This window comes from Fusarium oxysporum, chromosome IV (assembly GCF_013085055.1).
Source record: "Fusarium oxysporum Fo47 chromosome IV, complete sequence".
NCBI classification, from domain to species: Eukaryota; Fungi; Ascomycota; class Sordariomycetes; order Hypocreales; family Nectriaceae; genus Fusarium; species Fusarium oxysporum.
This window is the reverse complement of record NC_072843.1, coordinates 3932303-3959582: the sequence shown is the minus strand read 5'-3', so window position 1 is coordinate 3959582 and position 27280 is coordinate 3932303. Positions and strand designations below refer to the sequence as shown.

The following is a 27280-nucleotide window of genomic DNA, read 5'->3' as shown; positions in this document are numbered from 1 at the left end:
AAGGGTCTTTATTGGGCCAGTGGGCATCATGGAGGGGTTTATGATCGGAGGGCGACCGGAGCTCATGTCCCGATTTCACGTGAGCGATAAGAGAATATGACGCCATCGGCCTATCAAAAGTCCGTGTCACTGAGCACGGCTAATCCGCGGTGTCTTCCCTCAAGATGCTCCACTTTGGAGCAGAACCGTGCGATTTTTTTCCACGGCCGACGACGCCATGCCATTCTATGGCGGAGTATCAGACCAACTCCGTCAAGCTGCACATCAACACCCCAGGCCATTGAAGTTGGATCCTTCACCATCGAAACCGCCAAACAACCCCTCCAGCCACAGCGGTTCAGTTCCTCTCCCTTCGCTATGCTGTCCAGAGTAGCCCAGGCTTCGCGCTTGGGCTTGATGACAGCTCGTCTGTCACGGCCCGTCGCATCTCCTTCTCTCCGAGCTCTTCCCGCCGTCGCTCCTCAATTTGCCTCGCCATGGCTCCGAACATACGCCAAGAAATCCTCCTCTCAACAAAACAAAGATTCGAAACAGAAGCCTTCCCAGGCGCAAAACGATGCTGAAAATGTCGAGAAGCCTGCTGAGAATGACGTCGACAAGGCTGGCGAGAAGTCTACCGAGGCTCCGAAGGAGGGGGAGCAAATACCTTTCCACAAGCTACCCGACCTGACACAGGGTATTCCTTCGACACTGTTTGAGGAGATGGGTGGTGATAAGAAGAAGGAGCAGAAGGAGCAGAAGGAGCTGCAGGAGATGGAGGAGGCTGAATCTAGTGGCGGACGTGAACGATCGGAATATGTCTCCACGTCTGAGCGAAATCGCAAGTGGTGGACAAGATTCATGCTTATTGCGACTGCTGCCGGTGGAACTCTGAGCGTTCTATACATGGGCCGAAACTGGGAAGACACCATTGAAGCTGAGCGTCACTCTGACATTCCTAACGGCCCTGGCCTTGGTTTGTGGTGGAAGCGTGCCAAGACCCGTTTGACCGAGTCTGTCACGTACTACCAAGAGCCTGCATTCGAGAAGCTCCTCCCCGATCCCGATCCTACGTTCGAGCGCCCTTATACCCTCTGTCTGAGCTTGGATGACCTTCTCGTTCATAGCGAGTGGTCCCGTGAACATGGCTGGAGAATTGCAAAGCGACCTGGTGTGGACTACTTCATACGGTATCTTAGTCAGTACTATGAGCTGGTCCTTTTCACCTCTGTGCCGTTTGCAACTGGCGAGCCTATCATGAGGAAGTTGGATCCTTTCCGATTAATCTTGTGGCCCCTCTACCGAGAGGCTACCAAGTTTGAGGATGGAGAGATCGTCAAGGTAAGCGTCCTCAATAGCTATTAATGTTCTTGCGCTAACAGCTTAGGACCTTTCTTACCTCAACCGTGACTTGAAGAAGGTCATCATCATCGACAGCAACCCCAAGCACGTCCGCAACCAACCTGAAAACGCCATCATCCTTGAACCCTGGAAGGGCGACCGTAACGACAAGGAGCTCGTGAACCTTATTCCCTTCCTCGAGTACATCCACACCATGCAGTACGACGACGTTCGCAAGGTCCTCAAGTCTTTCGACGGCAAGCACATTCCCACCGAATTCGCCCGTCGTGAAGCCATCGCCCGAAAGGAGTTCCAGGCCAAGCAACTCGCCCACAAGCAAAAGCACGGCTCTGGCGTCGGCGCTCTAGGCAACCTCCTCGGTCTCAACCCCAGTAACATGAGCATGATGGTCTCCCCCGAAGGCGAGCAAAACCCCGCCGAGGCTTTCGCACAGGGTAAGATGCTACAAGACGTCGCCCGCGAGCGCGGCCAGCGCAACTACATGGAGCTCGAGAAGCAGATCCGCGAGAACGGCGAGAAGTGGCTGAAGGAAGAAGCCGCGATGATGGAGGCGGCCCAGAAGGAAGCTATGAACAGCATGATGGGCTCGTTCTCTGGCATGTTCGGAGGCGGCAACCCACCTGAGAAGAAGGCCTAGAAAAGAGGGGCCGCTGAGTGAGGTGGCAAGCACATCTCCACTAATTAATGTCTTGTAATTTTTTACGATAGGGGATCTCTGTTACAAAATACCATACTTCAGATTGGGAAGAGGTCTTATAGAAAAAGCATGGAGGGATGCATCCTTGATGATTTGGGGCATTTGGTGTAAGAGTGAAGAGGGACTTTGTATATTAGGTGTATGCTGGGGGATGAATATGTAAAAATATGATGTTACAAGTAAAAGTTATGAGATAGGATTGAAGCAATGTGCTACCGCCTCCTTTACTGTTGCCGTGATGTTTTCGGCTGTCTTGGGCTCTGGGAGTGACTTGTGTTTGTGTATTGAGTATTGGGGTGAGCTGTCAATGTTTACTTAGAGTTCTGTCTAGCTGACAGCTGAGAGCTGACGCGTGTCGCGCGCCTCACCTCGCGTCGTCATCGTGAAGCTATCACGAAGACATCCCGGCCTCGAGAATGACAGACTTTGACAGACTTTGACATTCACCTATAACACCAATCCATGCGATCGTTCTGCTATTGCTAAAACCTTCCCATTTGTCACCGCAGTCTCGAAGTTAATCGCATGATCGTCCCCTCAAAGAAACACCTTGGGGTGGATCGTGTCCCCTTTGCAGAACTATAATGAGTGGGCAACAGCGGGAAGTCAATCCGTGAGGCTATTCACGATTCACTTTCACCAATCAGAGAAAAGCCCCCTAGGTCTGTATTGGTCCAACTATAGACGATATTGAGGGGACCAATGATTGCGAGATAGTGACTTTTGTTGCGATACATGGAGGAACTGGGGGGGGGATGGGTCTTTAAGTGATAGGTCTGTGTTGTCTTGAAGATATGCACTGTGATATCCCATTGGCATATTGCCGTTTTGACGTCTCGATCCATCGCCTCTCAATTGAAGAGGTGTTACTGCAGCCCACGAGAAGGAAACAGCCAACTCTGTTCCTCGCCTTCCCAATTATCATCTATAAAGGCCACACCTCCTCCTACACCCCCTTCGTTTCTTTTTCCCTGCTCCATCATCATCAGCATCACAAATCACCCCTTATCAATATATTTTCCCACACCATCTTAGTTTTATCTCCCAGTCACGGGCCTAAAGTACATATATCACACTCACCCCACCTTTCAAGATGTGCTCTTTTCTCATCCGCGACAAAAACGCCGAAGCTCGTGACAAGAACCAGTTCAAGTATCGTCACACCAATTGTGTGTTCAACCCCCCGGATGGCAAATACATCGTCCGAAGTGATCCCGTGGAATGCCTTATAGCCGGTCAACGTCAATTCTGGCAGGCTGGACCCCATGCTATCACACATAAACCAAGGGCCACCATTGACCACAGTGCCAAGCCCACCTTCAAGACGGTCAACTGGAGTGGCGGGGCCGGCGGGGGACACCAGTTGCGAAAGAAATCTCCCGTAGGCACGGTTCGTTACGAATCTAATAGCCCCAAGCCTGTCTTCAAGACGGTTAACTGGAACGGTGGGGGGAACCCAGTGCGATCGGAATCTCCCCGAGGTACGACTTTTCGGCTTGTAAGTGGACCAAGGCGTGTTGAAATGATAATGGATATGTGCTGATACTTGAGATGTAAGTGAGCAAGCCCACTTACACGACCACGCCCCCTAGAGTCTGACGCCATTTCGTGACATATCTGATAATGCTATGCACAAGCTTATCAAGGAAGGGAGGGGGTTTGGGCTCTGTAATCGTGAATCTGGATTTGGGTTTTCTTTCACCAACGGGGAGGATATGGTTATTGGCCCTCAAGGGATGAGATAGGGGCGAGAAAGGTACCAAGTTCTAGGTGGTAATTATTATACTGCAAGTAAAACATCCAGCTCACTCTAGAAACAGAGGGTACAACTGGGATATCATCATAAGCTTAGGGATATTATGATGAGGATCAGGGCTTCAGAAGCTTAAAATCTACCTACATTTTGAAGAGGGTTAGACAGAGGCTAAACAGCCCATGCTGACACTATGAGAATGAGAGGGCGTGGTCAAGATAACATGACCGCCTCAAATCGTACTATTCTTAAGAGAAGCAGGTAAAGTTGCTGCGATATAATAGACGCCGCCTACGGACACGGAAGTGTGATAACTAACACAAAGTTAAAGAACACAAATTAACAAACATGTTCAATGAATGCACTCCTTGCTCGTTGTGGAATACAGCCACAAAAGGCTAATACACACCGCCAACAGTGCACTGTTACTACTAATTTATCACCCAAAGATCCCTTAGCCATAAGGTCAGAGAGATGGGGAATCACCTAGATCCCTGACCCCTATAGTAAACGGGCCAAAATCACTGCAAGCTAGGACTGCCTCAGTCTTCCGAACTTAATACTTGTTGTACGGCTATAGGAGGAGCTATAAAGTGTAAGAATAGGCGACCAATGATGAAGCAAGATGATCGTGGTTACCAAACGCGTCTGATTTGTTGACGCCGAAGCCACTCCAAGATAAAAACCCCACGGTTCCTCCTCTTGACTTCACTGCTCCTCTTTCACATTTTCTTTTCTTACATTTTTTCTCACTAATTCTCGCCCCAATCTCCATCTTTGCCTGATCGTCAACGCACAATATCACACGATTGAATTACCTAAGTTCTGCGTGGTGATTGATGTAAGGTCTTAGTCACAGGCCTCAACCGCAAACAATGCATCTAACCCACAACTTAGACCAACATTCCTCACAATGTGCTGTGGCAGCTCCAAAGATGTGAAGCCGGTTGCAGAGCGAACTCCTCAGAACATGGGAGGTATGTTTCGTAACAAGCACTTTCCTATGTATCCTGCGGAGTATGCAGAGGACCGCTTTCGAAGGGCCGAGTACCAGTCGGTAAAGTACAAGAGTAGGTTGAAGAGCCAGCGGAACATCAAGGGCCTCGAGTAAGCACTGCCATGATATTCACTTAATCAAAGAGTCGAGTGGGCTAACAGTATTCCAGGCCGTTCAAGGGATTTCCACTGCCCGGCGAGTCCGGTGCCTCAGGGTCAGGAAGCTCAGGACGCTCATCCCCCGCCCCAGTCATGTCAGTGTCAAGCAAAGCCCGTGCCTCAGCAAATCAGTACCCAAACGTACCGCTCGGAAGCAAGCGCCCGTCCATAGGGCGCTTCGACAGGACCCCTGCCTACGGCTGGGGAAACGGATTAGAAGCTCCGAAATGGTCGTCTCAACATCCTCATCAAGAATCGAAACGACAGAGGAGAGCAATGAAACATTTCTCAGACTACCTATAGACTGAGTTTACCTAAACCATTTCGTCTAAACTACTATAAGTTTACTCAAGCTCTTTTGGCGCTTAGGATAAGATCCATAATTTAAATCATGCGTCCGCTTACCCTACCACTTGACCAACAAGATCAAGCCGAGAACCCCTCAATACTCTCCACAAACAACTTAGCTACCAAAGCATGTACCTCTTTAACGGGGTGATATGAATCGAAGAAAATATGCTTCTCGGGATCACTGCATAAATGTCGTGGAACACCCTCGCTCGTATAAACGCCGGTGAGACAGGCAGTCGGAGGATTAACATAGTCTTCATCGAACCCGTACGCCTTGGGATCCGAAAATATGTCGTTGAATAGATCCTGCACGTCGATCACTGCGGTTTTGGCGTATGCTGAGTATCCTGCTGCAATCTGCTCGAGACCCTTTGTCAAGGCGGGGACGTAGTCTTGCACGCTGGGGATGTTGTAGGTTGAGGAATTATATGTTGCTGGAAAGGTCGTCGCGTTGAGATAATTTGCTAAGATGATAGTCTTTGCACCTGTATTGAATCAGAATATGACTTATGAGCTTGAAGGGAGGTCTTACCGGCTTGATATAATCTGTTGACGTTCTCGTTGATCAAACTCGTGATCTGCCCACCAGTAATACTTGTGTTGAAAAGAATATCATTGGCACCAATCCAATGAACAAAGATATCACCAGCCTGAGGTTTATCCCAAGATAGAAACGACAGAACTTGATCGGCAGCTGAAGGCACAGGAATCGTCGACTCAGCACCTGTACCTCCAGCGACGAAATCATTGTTCGTAGTCGCTCCACCCGTCGCGAGGTTGATGAGCTCAAGATTCAGCTGCTTGGCCACTACATCGTTCCATTTCGGTCCATTACTGTTCAGAATTAGTATATAGTCTCAATTGAGAAGAATAAAACTCACGAGAAAGAGTGATGGTAGTATGCTGGATCAACAGGCCAAGTCCCATTGCTCACGACCCAAGAACCATTCCCGTTATCACTGAAACTATCACCAAAAACGATAAGCCTGGAGAACTTGGCAGGGTGGTCAACGGGATACGCATGTGCCAAAAAGCTGCCGTAAAGGCCTGTCAGCAAAGCGCTGAACATTTTCATGGTTGATGAAGATGAAGTTGGTAGCTTGGAATTTTGCAAGGGATGGGGTTGATAACCTCGGCAAAAAGCCACCGACGATGGGAATGTCTTGTATTCATATAAACAACATTTCTCTGCCACAATATGACGCCCAAAAAACTGAGGACCTGATTGGTTACTCTGACATTGGGCTTTTGCTTATCAAGAAAATGAATCCTACGATATTTCGTCATGCAAGTTTGCGTCCATACGAATGCCTGGGAGGTTTTGGCCGGGATGTTCGGCAGTGAGATTGTTGCGATAGTTTGGGTCGATCTTATAAGCACTACGACTCGAAAAGCTCTAATTTTTACCAGAGCTGTTCCAATGAAGTTGAATTTATCATCATTAATGGTATCCTTCTCATCTGGCTGGTATTCCGCCTCAGCTTGAGATGCGTCCCACATTCATAGGAAGTCTCCATCGCCCAGAAAACTAAACAACAAAGCCTCAGTCTCTTCATCCATAATCATATTCCCCGTATCAAAACTCTCCGGCGCCGTTGGGGTTCCAACATATCCCTGCGCCATAGCCTTCGAGCTCTCCCCAACCTTCCTACAGATATCAATCAACTTCCCCCTCATCTGATTAAACATAGACGGCAAATATCTCGGCGGCGTCATACCCGCCCCCTCACTCATAGCACCCTCAATCTTGACCGCCAGTCTTTCCAGCGTCGACGTGAAATCGTGTATGCCCGTGACGAGGTTCGGATCCCAGAGGGTGGAGTGTGTAACCAATAGTCGGGAAAACATGTTTATGCAGTGTCCCATTTGGATCCAGTAGGTGTACGGCATGGAGAGGATGGTGGGGGATGTTAGGAGTAGGAAGTTTTCGATTACGGCTTTGACGGCGTTGAGACATGATACGAGAAGATAGGAGCAGCGGAGGGCGTGAGGGGAGGGGTCGGCGGCGGGGAGGAGGGTCGGGTCGGTTGATTCGTGGAGGCGTTCGTCGATGCCGATTTTGTAGAGGTAGACTTGGAGCATGTGGAATGACATGGTCAATGGTGCTGCTGAAGGTTAGATCCAGGTACCGAAGAAGTTTCAAGCTGCTGTATTACCTTGTAGACGGGATCCTTGGTGCAGAGTTGCTCCGAGATCTTGTACCTGCCTCTCCACATGCGAGGTTGCCATGAATAGCGTATGTGAGATCTGTGCCTCGTTTCTATCCAAGTCTTGGTACAGCGTTGCACTGATAGAACTAGCAACGAGTTGTATCCTCACTAGTTGAACAAGATATGTGTCCCAGGGAGATTCCAAACCTGCTTCGAGAATTGAGCAGCTATTGTTGATGGAAGGTCGTGAGGGCATCGGTACAATGTCTTTGACACAAATCCTTAGTCTAGATCAGGTTAGTTAGCATATTAAGATTATATGGTGGCTCTCTCTTACAAGGAATTCAACCAAAAGACTCCCAGGTGACATCTTCTCTCATCACTTGTCCTGACAGGCTGAGGCTCTTGCTTCTTGGTGATTTCAGTCAAAACGCCTGGTGCAGTCCTGGTTCCTGATGAAGGCTCTTTGTCGAGGCCGAGCTCTGTGACCAGTGACATGGCCATGTACATGAGATTGCTGAGTTGGTGACCAAGAACCCAATGGGTTTGATACCTTCAGACGTCAGTATGTGCAAGTGCTCGCCTTGAACGAAAGACGTACCAAGCGAGGAAAACCAAAATCCCTTGAAGCAACTGAAGATTCTTCTCCGTAAGCGTCCATATTCTCCGCCCAATCTCCTCCCGATACTTCTGCGCAAGTTCCTGCTGAACCTCAATATTCTCCTGACAAGTAACCACCATGATGGCCATATACAGCATCGGCCGTTCCTGAAACAACTTCTCCGGACTTTCATCCAAGCCTATCCACACGAAGGGAAAAAGTGGCATCATCTCTTGACAATAAGTTTCTAGCATTTTGTAAGCCAGACGGTGCGAGCCAGATGATAACGGGAATGAAAAGAGTGCGTGGATGGGTGATTGAGATTCTGGTGGCGTTTGTGAGCTTGAACTAGTAGCTGATGACGCTTTTCTTGGATGAGTTGCTATTGTTATCGAGGGAAGTGTGGTTGTTGATGAGGATGATAGGAGGTTTGCGACTGAATCGAACTTGGACTCTAGTCTTAGAAGATCACTAGTAAAGTCAGTCAACTACTAGTTCGCAGGACTGAGTATACAAACTCTCGCGCATAAGTCCCTCCTTTCGAATGACTCCTCCGACTATGACTCCCCCTAGGCTGAGAAATACACTCCTTATTCAATCTCTCACATCTATCCCACCAATATTAGCTCGATCCCCAACTCCAATACCGAGTACTCACCTTGTACACCGCTTCTGGCCCAACACCATATCACATCTGACTTTTGCATTAGCACAGACCGTGCAAGCCTTGAGACCTCTGAGTTTCGTGTCATTGCCGTCCATGTTGATTGTGAGGTGATGTTATTGAAAAGGTGATTGTTGGGTTCTGAGAATTGACTGCAGCTCTGGACGTCATCAAATGGGCTTAGTTTCAGTGGCTATGCTGTAGTCTTGGCGTGGCTGGCGCTCTGATCCTTGGCGTCTTGAATCCTTCGGCAGTGAGGTGAGAACAGCCTAAATAGGAAGCCCGCATATGTTTTTCCGTATCTTATAACACTTATACGTCTGCTGCTTGTTGAAAATCTATTGAACATTTGATAGCGGGAAATTGGGTTTTGAACAAGTTGTAGACGCTAAAAGATGTCCATACGCCACCCTGTGAGGGAAGATCCATGTCGTAGCAGCCTGTCCTGGCGCTAAACTCAGTGGAAACAGCCTACCAACGGAATATGTTTCATTGAAGCTCTTTCACATCAACCAACAGCATATAGAACTTGATTGTGATTCACCATTTGAAGAACCGGATTTTGGCTGATCCGATGCATATGCCTATGTACAGGTCCGTGATTACATAACTCCGCACGTTTCGTTGCCTCGCTGGCAGTTACAAGAGTGAGTGGTCTCGTTTACTCCCGGTTCATTTCTTTCAACCAACATCCAGTTTTAGCAAACCACGACACTTCTTACAAGCGCCGTTATGTCTACCACCACCATGCGACCGAGAGTTTTTGCATATGCCAAATTTAATATCGATGCTCTTATCTCTCTGGCTACAAATCTTCGAGGCCGACCATGCACTGTTGATACATCAACGAGGCCTAAAGCGGGTAGTACGCACTGGGTTATCTTCATCACTTTCGAGGATGGCATCGAATGGGTTTTCAGGTCGCCCCGTGGCGGATCAAGCGCTATCATCACTGAAGAATCCGCATCTAAGCTATTCATTAGCGAAGCCGCGACTCTCAAGTATCTGAGGACTCTGGGTTCGATACCGGTACCAGAAGTCTTTTCGTTCAGGTGAGTTTGGCTACTCCAGAATAAATGCACCGATTGGAGACAAGAGGTACTGATATACCAAACAGTGGAAACGCTGACAGCGACATCGGCGTGCCATACATTCTCATGAGTAAGGCTAGTGGCCGTCCATTGTCTGAGTATGACTGGATTGAGCTGTCACGAATTGAAGGGTATCCGACTAGACGCTCACTTCTCCCTCTCACGGACCAAGATCGGGAGAAGGTAATGAATCAGTTGGGAGCGATTATGTCACGCCTCTCGGATTGTCATTTCGACAAGATCGGATCACTGTTGGAAGACAGTCATGGCAACACTTTCGTTGGTGAATGCCTCAGCCCCTCTCTCCTTTGGCAACACAGAGATGAGCTAGAAGGCATAGATCGAGGCCCTTTTGACCAGGAGAGCCAGTATCTTCAGTCCCTGGTTTCAGCATTCAAGGCTCATGCAGAGGAACTTCTACTTAGTCCCCACAGTTTCTTCGCTCCAATCCCTGATCCTTTCGAATATCCGAATTGGACTAGCTATCGCCAGGCAGTGGAAAGATGGCGAGCTTTCTGTTCTATTGGCGACAAAGTTGAAGGCAACAAGAACCGACTTTCCTTCTGTATCGCGGCCCAGTTCCTAAACGAAATGGTTCCCAGCCTGACCTCAACAGATGAAAATTATGTGCTCTGCCATCCTGATCTTCACCTAGGCAATATCTTTGTTGATGAGGACTTTAACATCACATCTATCATCGACTGGAGTTCTGCATCATCGAGTCCTCTGGCAGAGCTACTTACTACCCCGGGACTAAATGGCTCACTTTCAGCCCCTCAAAGGTCGCTCATTACTGCTTTCAGATCGGGCTTTTGCAGTGGTACTCAAAACCCGGAACCTGAACAATGGGAAAGGGCTGACAAAATGTGGTACTTTCTCAGGTTGGTTCGAATGCTTTCTACACAAGACTACACTCACTTCAAGTCATTATATGAGCTTGTGTACAGGAAGGAATCGGATGATATCCCTCAACTATTCTACGAGAGGAGCATACAAGAGTCTGGCAAAGCCATCTTTGCTAAGTTGTGCCAAGAGAGTCCTGATGAGGAAGAGGAAGAGGAGCATGATAGGGGTTGCAATAACCAGCTCAGCAAATCAGCTGATTTCGCCATGGCGAGAAAGCTCACACTGATGTCCGAAATGAACCACAACTTTGTTGCGGATAGGAGATTATGGCTCTGGATCCTGCCAAAGCCATGGCTTTCCAGAGAGCGTGATGCTCAATCCTCTATTATCAGATCAGCTGAACTGAGTTATATCTAGACAGAAGTGATATGATTTACGAAGAAAGGTCTTCATGACTTACAACTTGATATGTGAGTAGATGGCACTGGCATGAGAAAAGACCAAACCGTAGCCTATCAAGATATTCATGTCAATATAGTTATGAGCGGATTGACAAGCTGTAAGAACAAGGAGCCATGCAACGCAGATGGCTAGAAAGCATGGTATTTCCTACACTGTATACGATAATCTCATGATAACTGATAGGCTTTAAGGACTTAATATAATTCTTCTGATCTCTCTGGTAGCCAAGAAGATGTTTTCGGAGCAAGGTTGCCGTTAGTTTGAGGCATGTGAACTGCTAAAACATAAAACGATGAGTTCAATATAATTGGATGCAAGTCAACAGTAGTGACAATAGAAGATAGAGATATCGTCGGAACTTCTCAAAACATCAACATTTCTCAAGAGAAAACAAGCCCCAAAAGAAAGGCTCAAGTGAGTAGATCATAATAAGATGTACAACTCTGTTTTAGCATATAACCCCTCGGACACTTCCAAATGATGTCGTCGACCCCAAGGGCCCAAACAACAATTAGCAACATTAGCCCGCGCCTACTGAATCAAGAACGTTGTAACCTGGAATCAAGAGTTGCAAGATAGATGCACAATGGGATGACCAAAAGGCTACCGGCTTTACTTATGAGATGAGTGAATTGCTTTAAATATGTAAATCGCATTCTTTAGACTTGACTTGGGAATAGCATCTATGAGATTAAACGCAAACATGTGCATTTGCCATGAATGAGAACTGTTTATTCAATCAAGCTTATCACAACTTACTATTACATGGAAACTCATACTGTGGTTACCATTTACATGGATTGAACTCCGATCCTGGGTAGGGCAGGGCCATCTCTGGCAAGGAGCGCCTAGCTGAGCATAAGGCATAGATTGGTTTACTCGCTCATGCAATGCCAGAATGAGATTTGCATGTGCCGATCGAGGTCGGTGAGAACAAGGCAGAGCGGTCTCACCAGTGGTAGGGTCGCGTCTTTGGGGTGGCACTTTGTTTCCAGAAACTAGATTGTGTAGATTCGCTGGCGTTCATAGAATGGTTGGATGAAAGCTTGCCAACGAGTTCAATCACTGTCAGAGGAATGCTTGACGCACCATTGACTTTGTTATTCGAAGTCAGGCTCTGTCTCGAACAATCGAATATGAGTTCGTGTACGACGAGAGAACCACGTGCTCTTCCCAGGAATGGCGGTTGTTGACTCAATTCAACCACGAAATAGTTTTCTTTGCGCTGCCGCAAAAAGATACAATGGCGTTTGTTGGACTGCGGTGAGATGCGAGTACGACATGGAGCCTACTCAGAATCAAGTGGCTTATCTGCTAAAGCAAGAGGCCTCAAGCAATATCGCTCGTATAATGCCAATATTGACTTTGTACAACAGACGATGTGACGAGACCGAGTAAACAAACCCAGCATAAAGTCTCGCTAAAAAAAGAGACTTGGCTTGGTGCCTGAATGCGCCAGAATTGACCCTGTGACATGCATCTCCCCGTCAGCGCGAATGCCCTCAGCTACCTTATGCATTCCAACAAGGCGCATGACACTGCAAACAATAGTCTCATGGCATTGTTTATCAATTGCCTATAATTCTGTCGCAAACATTTAAGATTCATCTGTTTTGATGAGGTATCGGAAGATCCCCCTGGAGGTGGTATTTGGCCTAACCCATTGCAGCCTCATTTAATTTCAACTGAAACATCCATGTCCAGGACCCGCACGCCATCAACTCCTTACAATATGTCTTCCCTCGCCCTGTGGCTTTGACCAATCGTTCATCTCTCCCCACTCACTCTCTTTTTTTTGCACTCTCAATGAGAGAGAGCGTTGCGTTCTCTACAGGATGGCAGCCCATTCGCCTCAGCTCAACCGCCGCGGGTCGGTAGACCAGCTCTTCGAGCTGGTGGAAGGTCTCGACGAGACCCAGATTCACACTCTCCTTGAAGACTTCAACAATACCGTCTCGAGCAACATTCCCGTCTCCCACGGCATCGACTTTTTCGAACATCCTACGACGGGCGTGACCAAGACGAAGACTACACCTGCGCGATCATCGTCGATTCGAAAGTCGTTTAAGCAACTTCCTAGGTTGTTCACGCGCACGCCGAGCAAACGAGCTGTCTCTGCACCGATTGCGCGTCCGAAAACAGCGGCGCCGACGACGAAGCATTACAGACGGATTAGTCGACCTGTACTGCCGACACTTTCGAGTGGACCAGACCTAGATGCTCTGCTCTCAGCGTATCTTGCGCCAGCTCCACCGCCGTCGTCTTCGCACAAGACCATTTCTCCATCGCGATCGATATCGAGTAATTCTACACTGAGCCTCGAGGCGGAAGATTCGGGCGTTGATTCACTGGCACCGCTTGTATTCGGTCGACCGCAGCGAGAAGCCAGCCCAATGGGCGATATTATGGAAGTGCTCTCGTTCTAAGCACCGAATATGGACGAATAATACCTGCCAGCACGGCACTTGGACGTCCACCACGACAGTAGTGATGCAACCACTACAACAACACTATTTGCTAGCTCTGCTTTGACATTGGCTCGGCGTTTTTCTATTCTGTACGATCATTGGAGGCGTTTTTAAAGCTGTTTGCTAGTCAGGTACTAGACTGTCTGTCACCCAAGGGGAGGTCCACTTTCTACCATATCATCCTGTTTGTACTCGATGGATTCACGAATTCATTATAACTGCCCAACTACGTACCAATCTACTATACCCTTTCTTTGTTATGCAGTTGTTCCTTGACTCGAGGCCTTAAAGACTGTTTGCTGTAGCAAATTTGCCCGCATTGACTGTGCACATCGTCATCTCGTAAGGCGTTAGTGTAGTGGGCCTCCTAGACGACATGTCTTGGCAGAACTTGTAAGCTTGCTGCTTATTGGGGATCGTACTGCTGCATCGTTATTTTTGTGCTGGTGCCCTGCTCAAAAGACTTGAGACCGTGGATCAGGGGCCAAGGACAACTTTAGTAAAGCGTTTGCCTAAGTTTATCTTAAGCTACTATAAGTGATCCTGAAGTCACCCTAAATTTACCCAAGTATTATTATCATTAGGATCTTGCTCTCCCCTCGCCCAACTAAGACTGCGATCATACCACGTGACCCCACACTGGGGAGACTATCGTGGGCTTGGGACTGAGGAAAACCACCCAAAGATTCAGTGATAGAGCAAATTCATTCAACAACATCGTAAATTTGTCAACTTACCAACTTTCAAAGATTCCGAAGATGGGGCGCGGAGATGTTCCCTGCCACATCATCGGCAAGGTCTTCGATGAGAACCAACAGATCATGGATCTTATCGACGAGCTCGCAGCAGAGAAAGAGCAAAACAAGGCCCAGCTGCAACGCATTCTTGACAAGATCTACAGGAATATCGCCAGATACGGTGATGCCTCAGAGGGCAAGCAAAGTGTTGAAGCTTATGTCTACGACGGATGGCGAGGCCTCCTAAACACCATTAAAGCTATCCTGAGACTGCTTGGTACCGACTTTGTAGGCGCCAGGATGTGTTTGTTTCTCGGTGCAGAACTCATCCGTCATCCCGGTGTCCCCAAATAGTATGAAGACGATACAGCAGATGAGGAGCTTGCCGATTTATATGAGCTTTGCACAGAGGCTGATGATGTCCTCCTCGGCGCCCTGCGCAAGATCTGGATCTGTAGCGGACAGACTGAATCATTTGACTGGGTATTCACAGAGCACCGAATCGACAGACCGATCAGACAGTTGGAGGCTGAAATTGCCGTGTTTCTCTCACTCGAAGGGTATAAGCGCCGCTTCAGCAAAAGACAAAAGGGAGAACGGTATTACTATTCAGAATCAGACGATAAGGAGAACTACAAACTATACACAGGGCCGAAACCACGATGGCACTCAGAAGGAACGGGCTTGGATCCGGACTGGAACTGGAAGCTCGAAGGAAACGCCAAGCCGATCACGGGTGGCATTCCCTACACAATTGACCTTCTGGATGACAGAGGGGACACAATAGACGATTGGATTTACGTCTTCCGCCGCTCTTGGCAGTTTTGCCTGGACGCGCAGCTGATCGCGGAAGGAAATCTTGGTAACCAACGACAAGAACTCCTAAACACGATTTTACTCCGTCACCGCATCCCGCGAGAGATTCACAGGGAGATTCTATCTTATCTCACGGACCGCGAACCATTCCCTTACCTCAAGAAACTCGACATTGGTGCAGCCTACACCCCTTTCCCTACAGTCGGCGAGAGATGTCTTGAATGTGAGCATCTGGATGAGACCTCGGCCATCAAGCGCACATGCCCTCAAGCAGGGTTGTACATCTGGAACCTTGCGTTGCGACGTTTCCATAGCTTCCACAAGAACGGCTTTAACCAGTGGTCCCTATGCAGTCACGGTAGTGACTGCAAAGGTCACCACGATTGCAACGACCACAGTTGGGCTGTTCGTAGAGATCCGGAGTTCACTCAATTCATCGAGAAAGAAGCTTCTCGAGACAATGATGAGTTCCTGTCTCTCGATCAACTTGGTCTTGGCCCCGTTCAGCGTATCCGTCTCGATGTAGCGAAAGATCGTGCCCGACACGAGCGACTTAAAGATGGAAATTTGATCTACTCTGAACCCTTCCGAGACTGGCACATGGTGGGTGGTTTAGGTGGCTTGGTAGACAGCATGCTCCACGGAAGAGTTCTGTGGAAGGCATGGAATGAAGGCCCTCAAGAAGCTGGAACGCACAGTGAACCCGCCAAATGGGCTGTTGGCCGGAATTTTCTCGCTCAGAGAGTTGCAGAGATGGTGATCAAAGACCTTCACTCGTGGCCGGGGCGATGTGAGTGGTGCGAGTGATCCGGCAAAGAAGTCTTTGCCAGGGGAGTAATTCGCCCCCTTTCTTTTTCGGATGGACAGTCGCTCCACAGGATAGAGAGTTTTGCAATTGGAGGCCAGGTAGTATTTCTGCCACAACTTCTCGTCAGCCTGGAGAGGATTGGAAATTCTGTAAGTCTGGATCGACAGGAACCGGTTGTCTAGACAAGGTTGATTAACAGTTCATGCCGTCATTCTAAGTGCCATCTGGCTATCAAAAAAACCCACTACGGCTTAGAAGAAGCAAGTTTGACCTAGAAAACGCATCGGGCCATCAGAGTTGCCAACCTCTGTCGGACCGGTGGTTGAAGAGTACCGACTACCACTTGCAAAGGACGGAGGGTTGGGGATAGATTGGGATAAAATGTAATAGTTTGTAGGATAGAGTACTATTTTAGCGTTCTAATTCGCCATCCTCTTGTTTTGTTACCTGTTAGGGGGATCTAAAGATTGGAGTACTGTAAGATAATAGAAAAATAACCATTTGCGTAGTCTCAAATCTGCACGACCAACGATAGGGGGTCGATAGTCAAGCGTGATACAGCCTAATCATAAGACTTTCACCCCGTACAAATTCGCGTCTACAGTTTGGCTTCTATCTGTTCTCTTTGTCGTCTTTTCGCAGAACAGAAAATCAAAAGTCGAGTGTCTTAACAACTTAAGTCCGCTGTGGTGGTATAAGCTCTCAGCCACAAGTCTCAACTGCAAATAACACATCTGGCTCACAACTGCGAAAGGCATGCCACGTAACTCACTACTTATCAAGGTAGTCTTATTTTTCGGCGTGCAATTGTCACTTGAAACTAATGAGCCCTGTCTTCCAGCTTGTCAGCCAATACCAGCTCTCAGAAACACATAAGAAATTGCAACTTAGGTAGATCGCTGGGCCTGTTTGACTGCCTCTTTGTTCCTGCATTGCCCTATGAACAAGTTTGCTTAATGGGGGCAAAGACTGACCAAACACTGGAACAAATGTCGAAATACTTCTTTGTTCGCTTTAAAGTCTACGGGTTGTTGACACGCTGCATGTTCGTGTGACCTACTTAAAGATGTTACGTGGAAAGATAGTGCCTGCACCCGACAAGCAGTGCTCCAGAATACCACTGTGAATCAGAACATATTTCTTGTGTTACCTCGTCACCAACCACTGGCCACGCTCAAATCTTAAGAGATGAAAAGACTTAGGTAAGTGTACTATTGGATATCTTAGCACGCCTTTAGACCTATTTTTCCTTTTGCTTTCTGTGGGAAATTTCAACTCTTCAAAAACAACAGAGCACCGTAACACCGCAAAGATGGATGACGACTTATTCTCCTCCAAAGTCGGCCGTATTTTGCGTCTAAACTACCGCTTAACTAGGAAAATCATCAATCTAGCTCAGCAAACAGGAGACATCACCCAGGAAGTCAAGAAACTCCTCAAGATTCTTTATGACAGCATCACTGATTTGAAGGACCTTTCCAGCGAATACATCAACTCTGACATCCCAAATGGTCCGAAGTACGCTGATGAGATTGTCTTGCATGCTTGGCGTACTTTCTTTCACCCTATTGAGGCACTTCGTCAACTCCCTTCGTGCGGAGAATTCGTCGCAGCAAGAATGTACCTCTGCATTGGATGGGGGTTCTATGAGGCTCCCGCCGTGAAGTTGGATTTCAATTATGACACCCTGGCCAGAGAAACAGCGCCTCTGTACGAATTCATCGTTGATCTTGATGATGCTCTCCTGGAGCCCTTGAAGAAAGTCTGGGCGCTCAGTAGAAATCGCGAGCGTTTCGACTGGGTTTTCACGGATTTTGACGCCACTTCTTTCCGTACGACGGTTGGAGCACTTTCACCGCAAGAACTAGAAGATCTTGGTGGTATCCGACGAAGGGAATATTGGTACAACGATCCAACAGAATCTGACGAGTATATTCTTTACACAGGAAAGATGCCACGGTGGGACTGTGGCGAGCCGCCAAGAACAGACAAGCATGTAGCGGTAGTTGAGTTGATCATGCATTAGATCACACGAGCACCTCCTTTGGGCATGGCAGACACTTGAAATATGCCAAGAATTTGACCTGATAACTTTATTCGCTGTTTAGGCGAGTTGTGAATGTGTGGCTTGGTTAGATCAGATAAGATAATCTCAATCAGGATAAAATCTCGCGAGATGGCCTCACTTTAGCGCTTGCCAAGACATTCTTGACGAGCCGACCTCGGTAGAAGAGGGGAGAAAACTCTGCACCTTTAATAAGTGACTGATAGAAAAGACCATTCGCCAATAGCCTATCTATAACTTTGAATCCAATGAGGAGTAGTATATATTCTGTCCACATCTCCTCAGTACTCTGTAAAGATTGAACTGCCCCTTTTGGCATACAGACCTGTCATTGAATCGTTGACCATGAATAAAACAGCTGTCACCATCGAGCTTGATCAAAACGACGATATAGGCTCTCCAATATCACCATTGAAAAATCAAAAGCTGCCAGGCGTGTTGCGTATGGAAGCAGCAGCCAGCAAACTTACAACCCCCAAACGATGGATCTTCTTCACCAGCATCTTCTTCTTCAGCTACGCCCTCAACCTTGACTTCCTGACACGTAATACCTATGTCCCTTACGCCACATCATCCTTCGGAAATCACTCCCTCTTGGCTACGGTCAATGTCATCCGTGAAGTTGTGGCCGCTGCTATTCAACCATCAGTTGCCAGACTGACTGATGTCTTTGGACGCATCGAGATCTTCACTCTCGCTGTGGTTTTCAGCTTGGTTGGGACGATTATACAGACTTATTCGGCAAACATTCAGACTTTTGCCGGTGGTGCCGTGCTGCATTCGCTTGGGTATAGGATCTCATTGCTTACTATCGAGATCATGATCGCGGATTTCACGTCGATGAAGACGAGGCTGTTCTTTGCTTTTGTGCCGAACTGGCCTGCCATTGTCAATACTTGGATCAGTGGTGATGTCACATCCGCTATTCTTTCGGCGACTTCTTGGAAATGGGGAGTTGGAATGTTTGCAATCATCAACCCGATCTGCGCTCTGCCTCTCATCATCTTCATGTTCATACTCGGGCGTCAGACAAAGCGGTCAAGCCTGGAGCAAGAGAAATCAGGATCCTCCTCTTGGAGTGCCTCTCTCAAGGCATTCTTTTGGGAGCTTGATGTCATCGGCGTGTTGCTCTTGACAGCTGCCCTAGCTATGACATTGATCCCTCTCACGCTGGCAGGCGGACAGAGTGCCAAGTGGAAAGACGCCGGCATCTTAACAACTCTGGTCATTGGCCTCATTCTCTTTCCAATTTTTGTCATCTGGGAAAGGAAGGCTAGTCATCCAATGCTCCCATTTCACCTTCTGAAGCATCGAACCGTTTGGGGTTGTCTCGGCATCAGTTCTATCTTCCCTCTTGCTTTCATGATCATTGGGAACTATTTGTTCAGCCTACTTGTTGTCTCGTACAATTTTACCGTCAAAGACGCTACTCGAGTTGCGCTTCTCTATCGGTTCTGCGCCATCGTCGTAGGGTCTCTTCTTGGCCCAATCGTCATCAAGGTCCGACGCCTCAAAGAAGTCATCTTGACAGGTATTGCGCTTTGGTTCGTTGGATTTGGACTTATCTACCACTTCCGAGGTGGCTCTGGCTCCAAATCTGGAGTCATCGGCGGAGAAGTCATCGTCGGCATTGGTGCTGGTCTTTTCTCATGGCCAACGCTTGTTCTTATCCAGACAGTCGCTCAACACGAGTACATTGGAGTCTTGATATCCCTCGTTTTCACTGCAAACGCAATTGGCCAGGCACTCGGTAGCTGTGTGTCGGGCGCGATGTGGACACAGACTCTGTACAAAGAGCTTGAGAAGAACCTTGCGCCGTTTGGCAACGACACTTTGGCGTCAGCTGTCTATGCTTCACCTTTGACTGTTGTGCCGCAATATCGTTTAGGATCACCTGAGAGGGATGCAATTGGTGCGAGCTATCGCTACATTCAACGAAACTTGAGCATTGTCTCGCTATGCCTTGTTGTACCGATGCTTGTCCTTGGATTCTGTCTGCACAATCCCATACTCTCAGATCAACAAACTCAACTTGACGAGACCATGGAATCTCCAAAAGATCCGAAGCAGGATACTGGCAACCAAGCATAGCGTTTCAGAGGCTACGATCACCAGCTCTGGCAAAGTCGCAGACGCGAAAGGAAAACGGCATGGCTCAGAAATCTCTGTTATGCAGACAAATACCGACAACTAAGCTTATTGATAATAAAGTATTTCCAAGCATGATTTATTGATAAAGAAACATTCGATTCGGGCCTTAATGAAGAGTTTATCGCGATATGTCACAAGCGATTGGCCGTAAAAGGTTTTCTCATTTGGCTAGGACGCCCTTTGTCTTGTCAAGGCGGATATAACGCCCGGGTTTAGTTGAGCCGGCTGTTTCGCAGACCACGCCCTGCAAAACCTTTCTCATTTGCTCCAAGGCGCAATCGGAGCTAAATTGACTTTTCTCTCAGTGACAGACATTTTAAGCCTCCTTCTAGAACAATTCTAGACTGACAATGCCACCGTCGTGCAGATATTTTCTCTAGCTCGGACGCACGTGATGATGTGATGCATCATGATACCTCATAAACCCCCAACCTTCCGAGACAGTATTAGTCCACCAAAATAATCCCTATCATCACAGCCTCAAAAGAAAGCAGGTTTAGTTCTAGATAGCACGGACATGTTTACCCAACTATTACACCAAGCTTCCAGTCAGGATAACCAGTCACGTAAATTATCCCGAAGGGAGCCGCATCTAAGAAACACTACGCGCGCCTCGGCCGCCGCCGGCCAAATTCGCATCACGTAAAAGTTACCACTTAAAACTCCACAGCGCGGGATCGTCTTGTGTAATAGAATCCTCGCTATCAACTGCTTTTACGTACAACTTCCACCGGTGGGCTTTTACCCCAGCGTGGAGAAGAGGAGATTCCCCAGACCTTGGCGTTCCTTTAAATCTGGATCTTTGCTTTTCTTTTTTTCCAAAGGGCAGAGTTGACAACTCTGACTTGTTCCTTGTTCATCATCACTATTATTCCTCGTATTGTTGTTATAGTACTTGGCCTAGGGGTTGAGACTTCATCATGGATACCATCACACCACAGACCGCGTCCAAGAACGCGACAAACAAAGACTCTACCCTTGATCCTGATCAGATTGCTCGCATCGACCATTCCTACGACCAAGCCATCGGCACAGTAACCGACTTCGAGAAACAGAAAACCGCTGAAGGCGAAGCTCACTTCCGTCGTTTAGGATGGAAGCGACTCGCTGTTATCCTCATCGTTGAGGCCATTGGTCTTGGAACATTCAGTCTTCCAGGTGCCTTTGCGACACTCGGCATCGTCGCGGGTGTCTTCTGCTGTATTGCCTTGGGCTTTATGGCCATATACACAGCGTGGATCATCGGAAAGATCAAGGTCCTGTATCCTTCGATCAAACATTATGGAGATATCGGTGGCTTGCTCATGGGAAGGTTTGGTGAGGAGTTGTTTGGCGCTATGTATGTGCTGCAGCTCATCCTCATCACGGCCTCTTTCGTCCTCACTGGCAGTATTGCCCTGAATATCTTGGCCGACGATAAGGTTTGCGGTCTTATCTTCAGCGCTGTTTCGGGCTTCATGCTCTTCATTCTAGCTATCATGCCTTCGTTCGCCGAGGCCGCCATCTTAGGTTACATCGACCTGGTCTGCATCATGACAGCCATTGGTATTGCTGTCATTGCATCCGGCGTGAATGCTTCCAACCAGCCTGGTGGCATTGGTGCTTCAGACTGGTCTGCGTGGCCTGACCCTGATGCCACTTTCAAGGATGGCATGGTGGCTATCTGCAACATCATCTTTGCTTATTGCTTTGCCATGTACATGACTCCTTTCATGGATGAGATGCATACGCCTGAGGACTTTATGAAGTCTGTCTGGACTCTTGGAGGTGTTGAGATCTTTATCTATACCCTAAGCGGTTCTCTTATCTATGTCTTCGTTGGCAAGGACGTGGCCAGTCCTGCTCTCCAGTCTTTACCTGGAGTTCTACCAAAGGTGGCCTTTGGTGTGGCTCTCCCCATGATCTTCATCTCGGGTGCCATTGGCAATACCGTCACTGCCAAATATGTTCATCTGAGATTCTACAAAAACTCGATCGTTCGATTCGTCAATACGCCCAAGGGTTGGGTGACTTGGCTTCTCACTCTTGCTGGCATCACAATCATCTCTTGGGTTCTCGGCGAGGCAATTCCCTTCTTCAACGACCTTCTCTCACTCAGCTCCGCCCTTTTCGTATCTGGATTCATTCTGTACTTCCCAGCGGTTATGTGGTACAAGCTGATTTGCAGAGGCAAGTGGTATGCCAGAGAGAATATTCTCCACGCCGTTGCTTGCATTTTTACATTTATCTTCGGCCTGCTGGTCCTTGTTGGAGGAACATATGCCACAGCTTTGGATATCGTAAGTCATTTATTCCTCTATCTAACTGAGGAAATTCTGTCTGACACACACCGCAGCAACATCATTATGAGATCGGAGCTTTCCGTACACCATTTTCGTGCGAGGCGTAAGGGGCTACTGCGGAGTAAGGGTGTGAATTATAGGCATGATTGCTCAGCAATCGATTTGGGACGTTTGTTGTTTTTATTATATGTGTAGAATATGTAAAGTCAGCGGAATTATGCAGCAAGTAAATGTGTCCTCTTGATTTTCCACTGGATCCTCGTTAAATCTTAAGCCACACGCGTCTCCCTTGCCACTATGTGTTCAGTATCAGTCATATGACACTCTAGAGCCGAAGTTAGGCGAGAATGATAATTCATCTTGCCAGACGCGTCTCTATAGCTGGCGAGGGGTCGACACTTGTTCGCTTACAGGGAAGGAATTTGATGATAATAGTCTCGTCACCCATGTAATTGGTCAACGGCGATCTACAAAGCCATGTACCGTTTGGGAAACAACAAGCGACACATTCAATTGGCTGAGAGTGGTGCTGGGCGGGATGATCTCGGTTTAGTGTCAAACACCATGACTACGATCCACAATGTGCTCAAGTTGCAATAGACTTCTGGGTGACGATACTGGTTATAAGTCGGACAATTGGTATATATGTTCCGAAGTAAATGCGGGGTTGCGCGACACTTCCCCCACGACTGTTGACGCCACGACACTCAAATTCCTGATCATAGATGACCCCTGAATTGAATCGCCTCGGCCGATGATAACTTGAACCCCATGCTTCGTTGAGCCGCTCTTTAACAAGTAGACCATGACATGAGTATCCGAACGTCATAAGGTAAGTTCTGCCATGGAATGTCCTCCCAAAAGCTTCTTTCGTACCCACCACTAGATAGGTTATTTACAGCTGAGATCTGTGGCTGAGAGCTTATATCAGCCTAGAGAACTTAGTACCCTAGCTCCCCGTATCTCTCGTAGCCGCTTTCTGGATCTCGCCTTTGCCATCTTTTCTTCTTGGGTATCCTCTTCTTCCTCTTCCTCATCATCGCTCCACCGATCCTCGCATTTCCCGTTCATGACATCAAGATACTCGTTTGCATATTCTGCTCCTAGGCACAGCGGACAGATAGCGTCATGACCACAGTTGCCTTGCGATAATACTGCCCTGCAGAAAAAGTTGGCATTTTCTCGTGTATTATACAGATATATATCCAAAGACTAGTCGCCCAGACATAGAGAGCAGTTTCCATTCTCGAGTCGCGCAATTATATCCGGGACCTCGATATTGTGAAAGAGGAAATATCCTTGGAAGCGCAGATGAGAAACCGGGATCGACTATGCATTTTCCCGGGCAGTCTTAGTGATTCTGAAAAAGGGTTCCATATCTTCTTCCACCCTGTCCTTTCGGGGTCAATCATACGCGGGATCCTTAAGACATTTCTCATAGACGTTAACGAGATCACCATTCGTGAGCTCTTCGCATTCCTTCCACTCTTCAAGAACATTGCAGATCAGAGTAGGCTCGGTTCTGTTACCGTTCGTAGACTTGAGACTTATTTCAATCCCGTAGACTAACTTGTATATATTCTTGTAGACATAGAGCTCTGCCAGATCTAAGATGTCAATCCATAGTTCAGTCGGAAGGGTTTTGTTGCCTTGCTTTGTTGTGATGTGAGTAGAACCGTGAGTCAGGACGTTGCGAAGGTAGCTTGCGCCCCAGCAGTCAAAACTAAAAACGAGAATCGATTTAAGCTTCACAAGACTGTCAAGATCTTGAGTTTTCATGGGCTTCATTGTGGGCAGACGTGTGGAGGGGTAGTGAAGGCTGTAGTTATTGTTGTTGTTGTCGGATGGAAGGTTAATTGTTCCTCAAAATATGGAAAGGGTGGAGAGTAAAAATAGAAAGAATAAGATAAGGCGATCAAGTCCTTATTTTATAGGTAAGAATTGTCATTGAACTTTCGTATTTGAGCTATAGGTTTGTTATACTTTGTGAATAAGGTTCAGTGGCGATCCATCTTTTCACCTACATCACAATCTCCCTTGGTGATGAATATCAACCCAGATGGTCAAAATGGCGACTATCTACGTGATGCTTCTTGCAAATTGTTTCAATATTCAATTATCGCAATGAGACCACTCGCAAGTTCACAGCAGAGTTACATGTTATTGGGGGGTCGTCGGCCGACGCCAACAATCAAAAAATGGTCAAATAAGGCTACAGCTTACTGGAGCTAGCATGAATACCTCGCCCAGTTTGTCCAGTTACTACTTGAAGTAGACATGACTACAATTTATAAAGCTTTTAGGAGTATCTATGTTCTTACAATAGAAGATTCTATCTGTCAGGGCACAGGAAATTACAAGCCACAGAAACTTTCGGCTGCCAACTAACGAACACAGAACATTAGTTTCTTCTCATCGTAAGAACATTATTGAGGTTTCAAGATACAACGGCAACAGTAGAAAGGCGAGACGCATACTAGCCGCCTACCCAACATTGACGCCAAGCAAGGTACCTTACATCTGGAGCCAAGGACTCTGGTCGAAGGACGTCCAGAGCCTTTTTGAAGTAAAGAATTAAGGACAAAGTACCCTGACTGAGTCTTACAGGTTCATTGTTTTCTTCTTCATGGATGCGGGAAAAGACTTTCTTGACATTGGAGGAATGCTAGACTGATAGACTCCATACTCTGGAGCGGCATATTGTAGATTTGGTCTCTTATTCATCCAGCCACTCATCCCACCGAATCTTGTTCGTTACTTTTAGATCTCAAGATAGCTTAACCTTATCCCACCTCAGCTTTGCCGAGGTTACATGAAATGGTATCCTAAAGCGCAATCTCATCCGCAGAGTTTCACAAATTTTTAGCGAGTTATTCCCACCCAAAAACCACATATCACATTCAGGCAAATATTATACCCCCTTGAAACACCCGCCAACCACCCTAGTAAAACACGTTTCCATATTTCGACAAGCAAATTATTTTTCAACCAACCGAATCACAGCAGATAAGGAATCAAAACACAAACGAAACTACAAACCGTCCGATGCCAAGACCTGCCACGCCGGTAAAGTCGGATCGAACTGTGAGAGAAGTGTTTCTAGATTGGGCGTTTAAATGCATGTCATTCACCTCTCAAACGTTATTGGTGGGATTATCATTCGATGTATGGTCGGAAATTACCGAATAAGGCTCACAGACAAAGTGACAGGCGGCTGTGGCTTTTCGCCAAAATAACCATTTTCGAGAAGCTTAAAACAATGACATGCTCGTGTATTGACTATGAAACGCGTGAAACTGACTCAAGTCGTTCCCTTCGGCCGTAATGACCTTATCTCTCGACCCTTCAACCTAGTAATGATAGGTGCGCTTACATCGCTTCGCCGTTCTGGATTAAGAGGTTGACCGTGTTTTCAGGAATACCCTTCATGACGTCTTTCAGACACATGGATGCAATAAGGTTGCATAATTCTGATGCCTTGATATCCTTGAGGCCCAAAAGATAAGCCGCGAGGCCAGTGACGTGTGGTGTTGCCATTGATGTGCCTGACTCGAGTTTGACACCTCCTTTGATCCAGGTACTCTTGATATCGACGCCAGGGGCGAAAACGTCTACAGAAACACCGTAGTTGGAGAATGAGGCTCTGGTATCGTTCTGGGCGGTTGCTCCAACAGTGCAGGCCATAGGTTCATTACTTGGCGAAACGCGAGGTGCGTCTGTGTCATCGTTGCCAGCTCCTACAGCGAGAAAATACCCTGACTTCACGATATATCTAGCTGTTGCGTTGATAGCTGGTGAAGAAGCAACACTAACAGACATATTGACCACAATGCCCTTGGGACAGTTTCGAGTAGTAGCATCTTCAAAAATAAAGTCCATACCCGCGAGAATTCCCGACCTACGCCGATTTATTTTCAGTAACACTCACATGATCCCAAAAGATGAGTAAACTCACGTCTGACCCGCTGTGTACTCATTTAGAACCTTGATAGCGAAGAGCTGCGTCTTCTTTGCGACACCATACGTTTTAGACCCAATGGCGCCCGCAATGTGAGTCCCATGACCATTAGCATCCAAGTCAGCATTATCAACAAAGTTCTGCACGAATCTGGCGCGACCCTCAAATTCCTGTTTTTTGGGTTAGCATGTTTCATTTTACCGCCTTGCATAAACGATAAGGTAAGGTACTGACAGGGTGGTCGACTTCGATACCGGTGTCGAGAACATAAGTGCATGTGCCTTCACCGGCACTTTCGTCATAGGTGTAAGTTGTATGATCCTTGCCTGGTAGTTTGTTGGAAATCCGGGCTAGACCCCAGGGTGCGTTTTTCTGGGTAGATGCTCCATGCATGGTGGAGACCTTTTCAATGAAATCGATGTTGGGGTCGTTGAGTAGATCTTTCAGCTCGGATTTGGTAAGGCTAGCTGAGAAGCCGTTGAAAAGATTGGAGTAGGTGTAGTCGGCATTGGATACAATTTTGGTAACGGTACTGGCGACTGCTTTAGAAACCGCGTTGGTCTCCATGACGACGATGTACTTGCTCTCGGCCTCGTCAACCCCACGAGGGATGACTAGAGGTGCAGCCATGACGACCTGAGCCAGGGAGAAAACAGTAAGGAAGTGCATTGCAAGAATGTGTCTCAGGATGTTCTAGAAAAGGCTGGTGCCGTTAATGGCAACTGGTTGCTCATAACGAGCGGTGTGACTCTTTATAGTCACTGATGATTTAATCCAGAGGACTTGATTGATGATTGATATCTTGAGAGGATTCACCAATAGATTCAGCGACGCAGCACCGCAAACGCGTCTTTGCTGTCGATCTGCTCATGTGTCATGGCGAT

At 47.5% G+C, this 27280-nt stretch overlaps 13 protein-coding genes across 13 annotated transcripts; 9 read left to right on the top strand and 4 right to left on the bottom strand.

Annotated features, from left to right (window-relative positions):
* Positions 1-96: 96 nt before the first annotated feature.
* On the top strand, positions 97-2256 carry FOBCDRAFT_292419 (uncharacterized protein; the record flags this gene model as incomplete). Its single annotated transcript, XM_031178233.3, has 2 exons — positions 97-1320; positions 1367-2256. 2 exons carry the CDS (start codon positions 97-99, stop codon positions 1976-1978), a joined length of 1836 nt encoding a protein of 611 aa, XP_031044120.2. The 3' UTR covers positions 1979-2256.
* Positions 2257-3030: 774 nt separating this feature from the next.
* On the top strand, positions 3031-3783 carry FOBCDRAFT_260144 (uncharacterized protein; the record flags this gene model as incomplete). The annotated part of the gene is made up of 2 exons (XM_059611256.1): positions 3031-3536; positions 3631-3783. The coding sequence occupies exons 1-2, from the start codon at positions 3132-3134 to the stop codon at positions 3781-3783; spliced, it is 558 nt and encodes a 185-aa protein (XP_059464743.1). The 5' UTR covers positions 3031-3131.
* A 921-nt stretch (positions 3784-4704) lies between these two features.
* On the top strand, positions 4705-5249 carry FOBCDRAFT_273156 (uncharacterized protein; the record flags this gene model as incomplete). Its single annotated transcript, XM_031178234.2, has 2 exons — positions 4705-4898; positions 4958-5249. 2 exons carry the CDS (start codon positions 4705-4707, stop codon positions 5247-5249), a joined length of 486 nt encoding a protein of 161 aa, XP_031044121.2.
* A 123-nt stretch (positions 5250-5372) lies between these two features.
* On the bottom strand, positions 5373-6372 carry FOBCDRAFT_292418 (GDSL lipase/esterase; the record flags this gene model as incomplete). Its single annotated transcript, XM_031178235.2, has 3 exons — positions 5373-5782; positions 5830-6131; positions 6179-6372. 3 exons carry the CDS (start codon positions 6370-6372, stop codon positions 5373-5375), a joined length of 906 nt encoding a protein of 301 aa, XP_031044122.2.
* A 373-nt stretch (positions 6373-6745) lies between these two features.
* On the bottom strand, positions 6746-8883 carry FOBCDRAFT_260142 (uncharacterized protein). The gene is made up of 6 exons (XM_031178236.3): positions 8707-8883; positions 8567-8656; positions 8049-8519; positions 7785-8000; positions 7454-7734; positions 6746-7402 (listed from the first exon to the last, which is right to left on the bottom strand). The coding sequence occupies exons 1-6, from the start codon at positions 8808-8810 to the stop codon at positions 6798-6800; spliced, it is 1767 nt and encodes a 588-aa protein (XP_031044123.2). The 5' UTR covers positions 8811-8883; the 3' UTR covers positions 6746-6797.
* Positions 8884-9253: 370 nt separating this feature from the next.
* On the top strand, positions 9254-11066 carry FOBCDRAFT_260141 (kinase-like domain-containing protein; the record flags this gene model as incomplete). Its single annotated transcript, XM_054704311.2, has 3 exons — positions 9254-9359; positions 9415-9764; positions 9830-11066. The coding sequence occupies exons 2-3, from the start codon at positions 9445-9447 to the stop codon at positions 11064-11066; spliced, it is 1557 nt and encodes a 518-aa protein (XP_054560286.1). The 5' UTR covers positions 9254-9359; positions 9415-9444.
* Positions 11067-12594: 1528 nt separating this feature from the next.
* On the top strand, positions 12595-13839 carry FOBCDRAFT_221942 (uncharacterized protein). Its single transcript, XM_054704310.2, has one exon. The coding sequence runs from the start codon at positions 12947-12949 to the stop codon at positions 13535-13537; it is 591 nt and encodes a 196-aa protein (XP_054560285.1). The 5' UTR covers positions 12595-12946; the 3' UTR covers positions 13538-13839.
* A 432-nt stretch (positions 13840-14271) lies between these two features.
* Positions 14272-14723, top strand: FOBCDRAFT_221941 (uncharacterized protein). The gene has a single exon (XM_059609591.1). The coding sequence runs from the start codon at positions 14338-14340 to the stop codon at positions 14668-14670; it is 333 nt and encodes a 110-aa protein (XP_059464742.1). The 5' UTR covers positions 14272-14337; the 3' UTR covers positions 14671-14723.
* A 2529-nt stretch (positions 14724-17252) lies between these two features.
* FOBCDRAFT_273150 (uncharacterized protein) lies at positions 17253-17966 on the top strand (the record flags this gene model as incomplete). The annotated part of the gene is made up of 1 exon (XM_054704309.1): positions 17253-17966. The coding sequence occupies one exon, from the start codon at positions 17253-17255 to the stop codon at positions 17964-17966; it is 714 nt and encodes a 237-aa protein (XP_054560284.1).
* Positions 17967-18350: 384 nt separating this feature from the next.
* FOBCDRAFT_318776 (major facilitator superfamily domain-containing protein) lies at positions 18351-20271 on the top strand (the record flags this gene model as incomplete). The annotated part of the gene is made up of 1 exon (XM_031178242.3): positions 18351-20271. One exon carries the CDS (start codon positions 18351-18353, stop codon positions 20094-20096), a length of 1746 nt encoding a protein of 581 aa, XP_031044129.2. The 3' UTR covers positions 20097-20271.
* Positions 20272-20891: 620 nt separating this feature from the next.
* FOBCDRAFT_221937 (transmembrane amino acid transporter protein-domain-containing protein) lies at positions 20892-22673 on the top strand. Its single transcript, XM_031178243.3, has 2 exons — positions 20892-22435; positions 22492-22673. The coding sequence occupies exons 1-2, from the start codon at positions 21077-21079 to the stop codon at positions 22543-22545; spliced, it is 1413 nt and encodes a 470-aa protein (XP_031044130.1). The 5' UTR covers positions 20892-21076; the 3' UTR covers positions 22546-22673.
* Positions 22674-23842: 1169 nt separating this feature from the next.
* FOBCDRAFT_273147 (uncharacterized protein) lies at positions 23843-24226 on the bottom strand (the record flags this gene model as incomplete). Its single annotated transcript, XM_054704308.1, has 1 exon — positions 23843-24226. One exon carries the CDS (start codon positions 24224-24226, stop codon positions 23843-23845), a length of 384 nt encoding a protein of 127 aa, XP_054560283.1.
* Positions 24227-25349: 1123 nt separating this feature from the next.
* On the bottom strand, positions 25350-27026 carry FOBCDRAFT_239286 (peptidase S8/S53 domain-containing protein; the record flags this gene model as incomplete). Its single annotated transcript, XM_031178245.3, has 5 exons — positions 25350-25380; positions 25478-25537; positions 25812-26336; positions 26394-26566; positions 26631-27026. 5 exons carry the CDS (start codon positions 27024-27026, stop codon positions 25350-25352), a joined length of 1185 nt encoding a protein of 394 aa, XP_031044132.3.
* Positions 27027-27280: the final 254 nt, after the last annotated feature.

Coding starts and splice junctions, on each gene's coding strand:
- FOBCDRAFT_260142 (XM_031178236.3), bottom strand. CDS start 8,810: ATGGACGGCAATGACACGAAACTCAGAGGTCTCAAGGCTTGCACGGTC. Junction 8,657..8,706: donor GGCCAGAAGCGGTGTACAAG/GTGAGTACTCGG, acceptor TTGGTGGGATAG/ATGTGAGAGATTGAATAAGG. Junction 8,001..8,048: donor ATTTTGGTTTTCCTCGCTTG/GTACGTCTTTCG, acceptor TGACGTCTGAAG/GTATCAAACCCATTGGGTTC.
- FOBCDRAFT_221942 (XM_054704310.2), top strand. CDS start 12,947: ATGGCAGCCCATTCGCCTCAGCTCAACCGCCGCGGGTCGGTAGACCAG.
- FOBCDRAFT_221941 (XM_059609591.1), top strand. CDS start 14,338: ATGGGGCGCGGAGATGTTCCCTGCCACATCATCGGCAAGGTCTTCGAT.
- FOBCDRAFT_221937 (XM_031178243.3), top strand. CDS start 21,077: ATGGATACCATCACACCACAGACCGCGTCCAAGAACGCGACAAACAAA. Junction 22,436..22,491: donor ATGCCACAGCTTTGGATATC/GTAAGTCATTTA, acceptor CACACACCGCAG/CAACATCATTATGAGATCGG.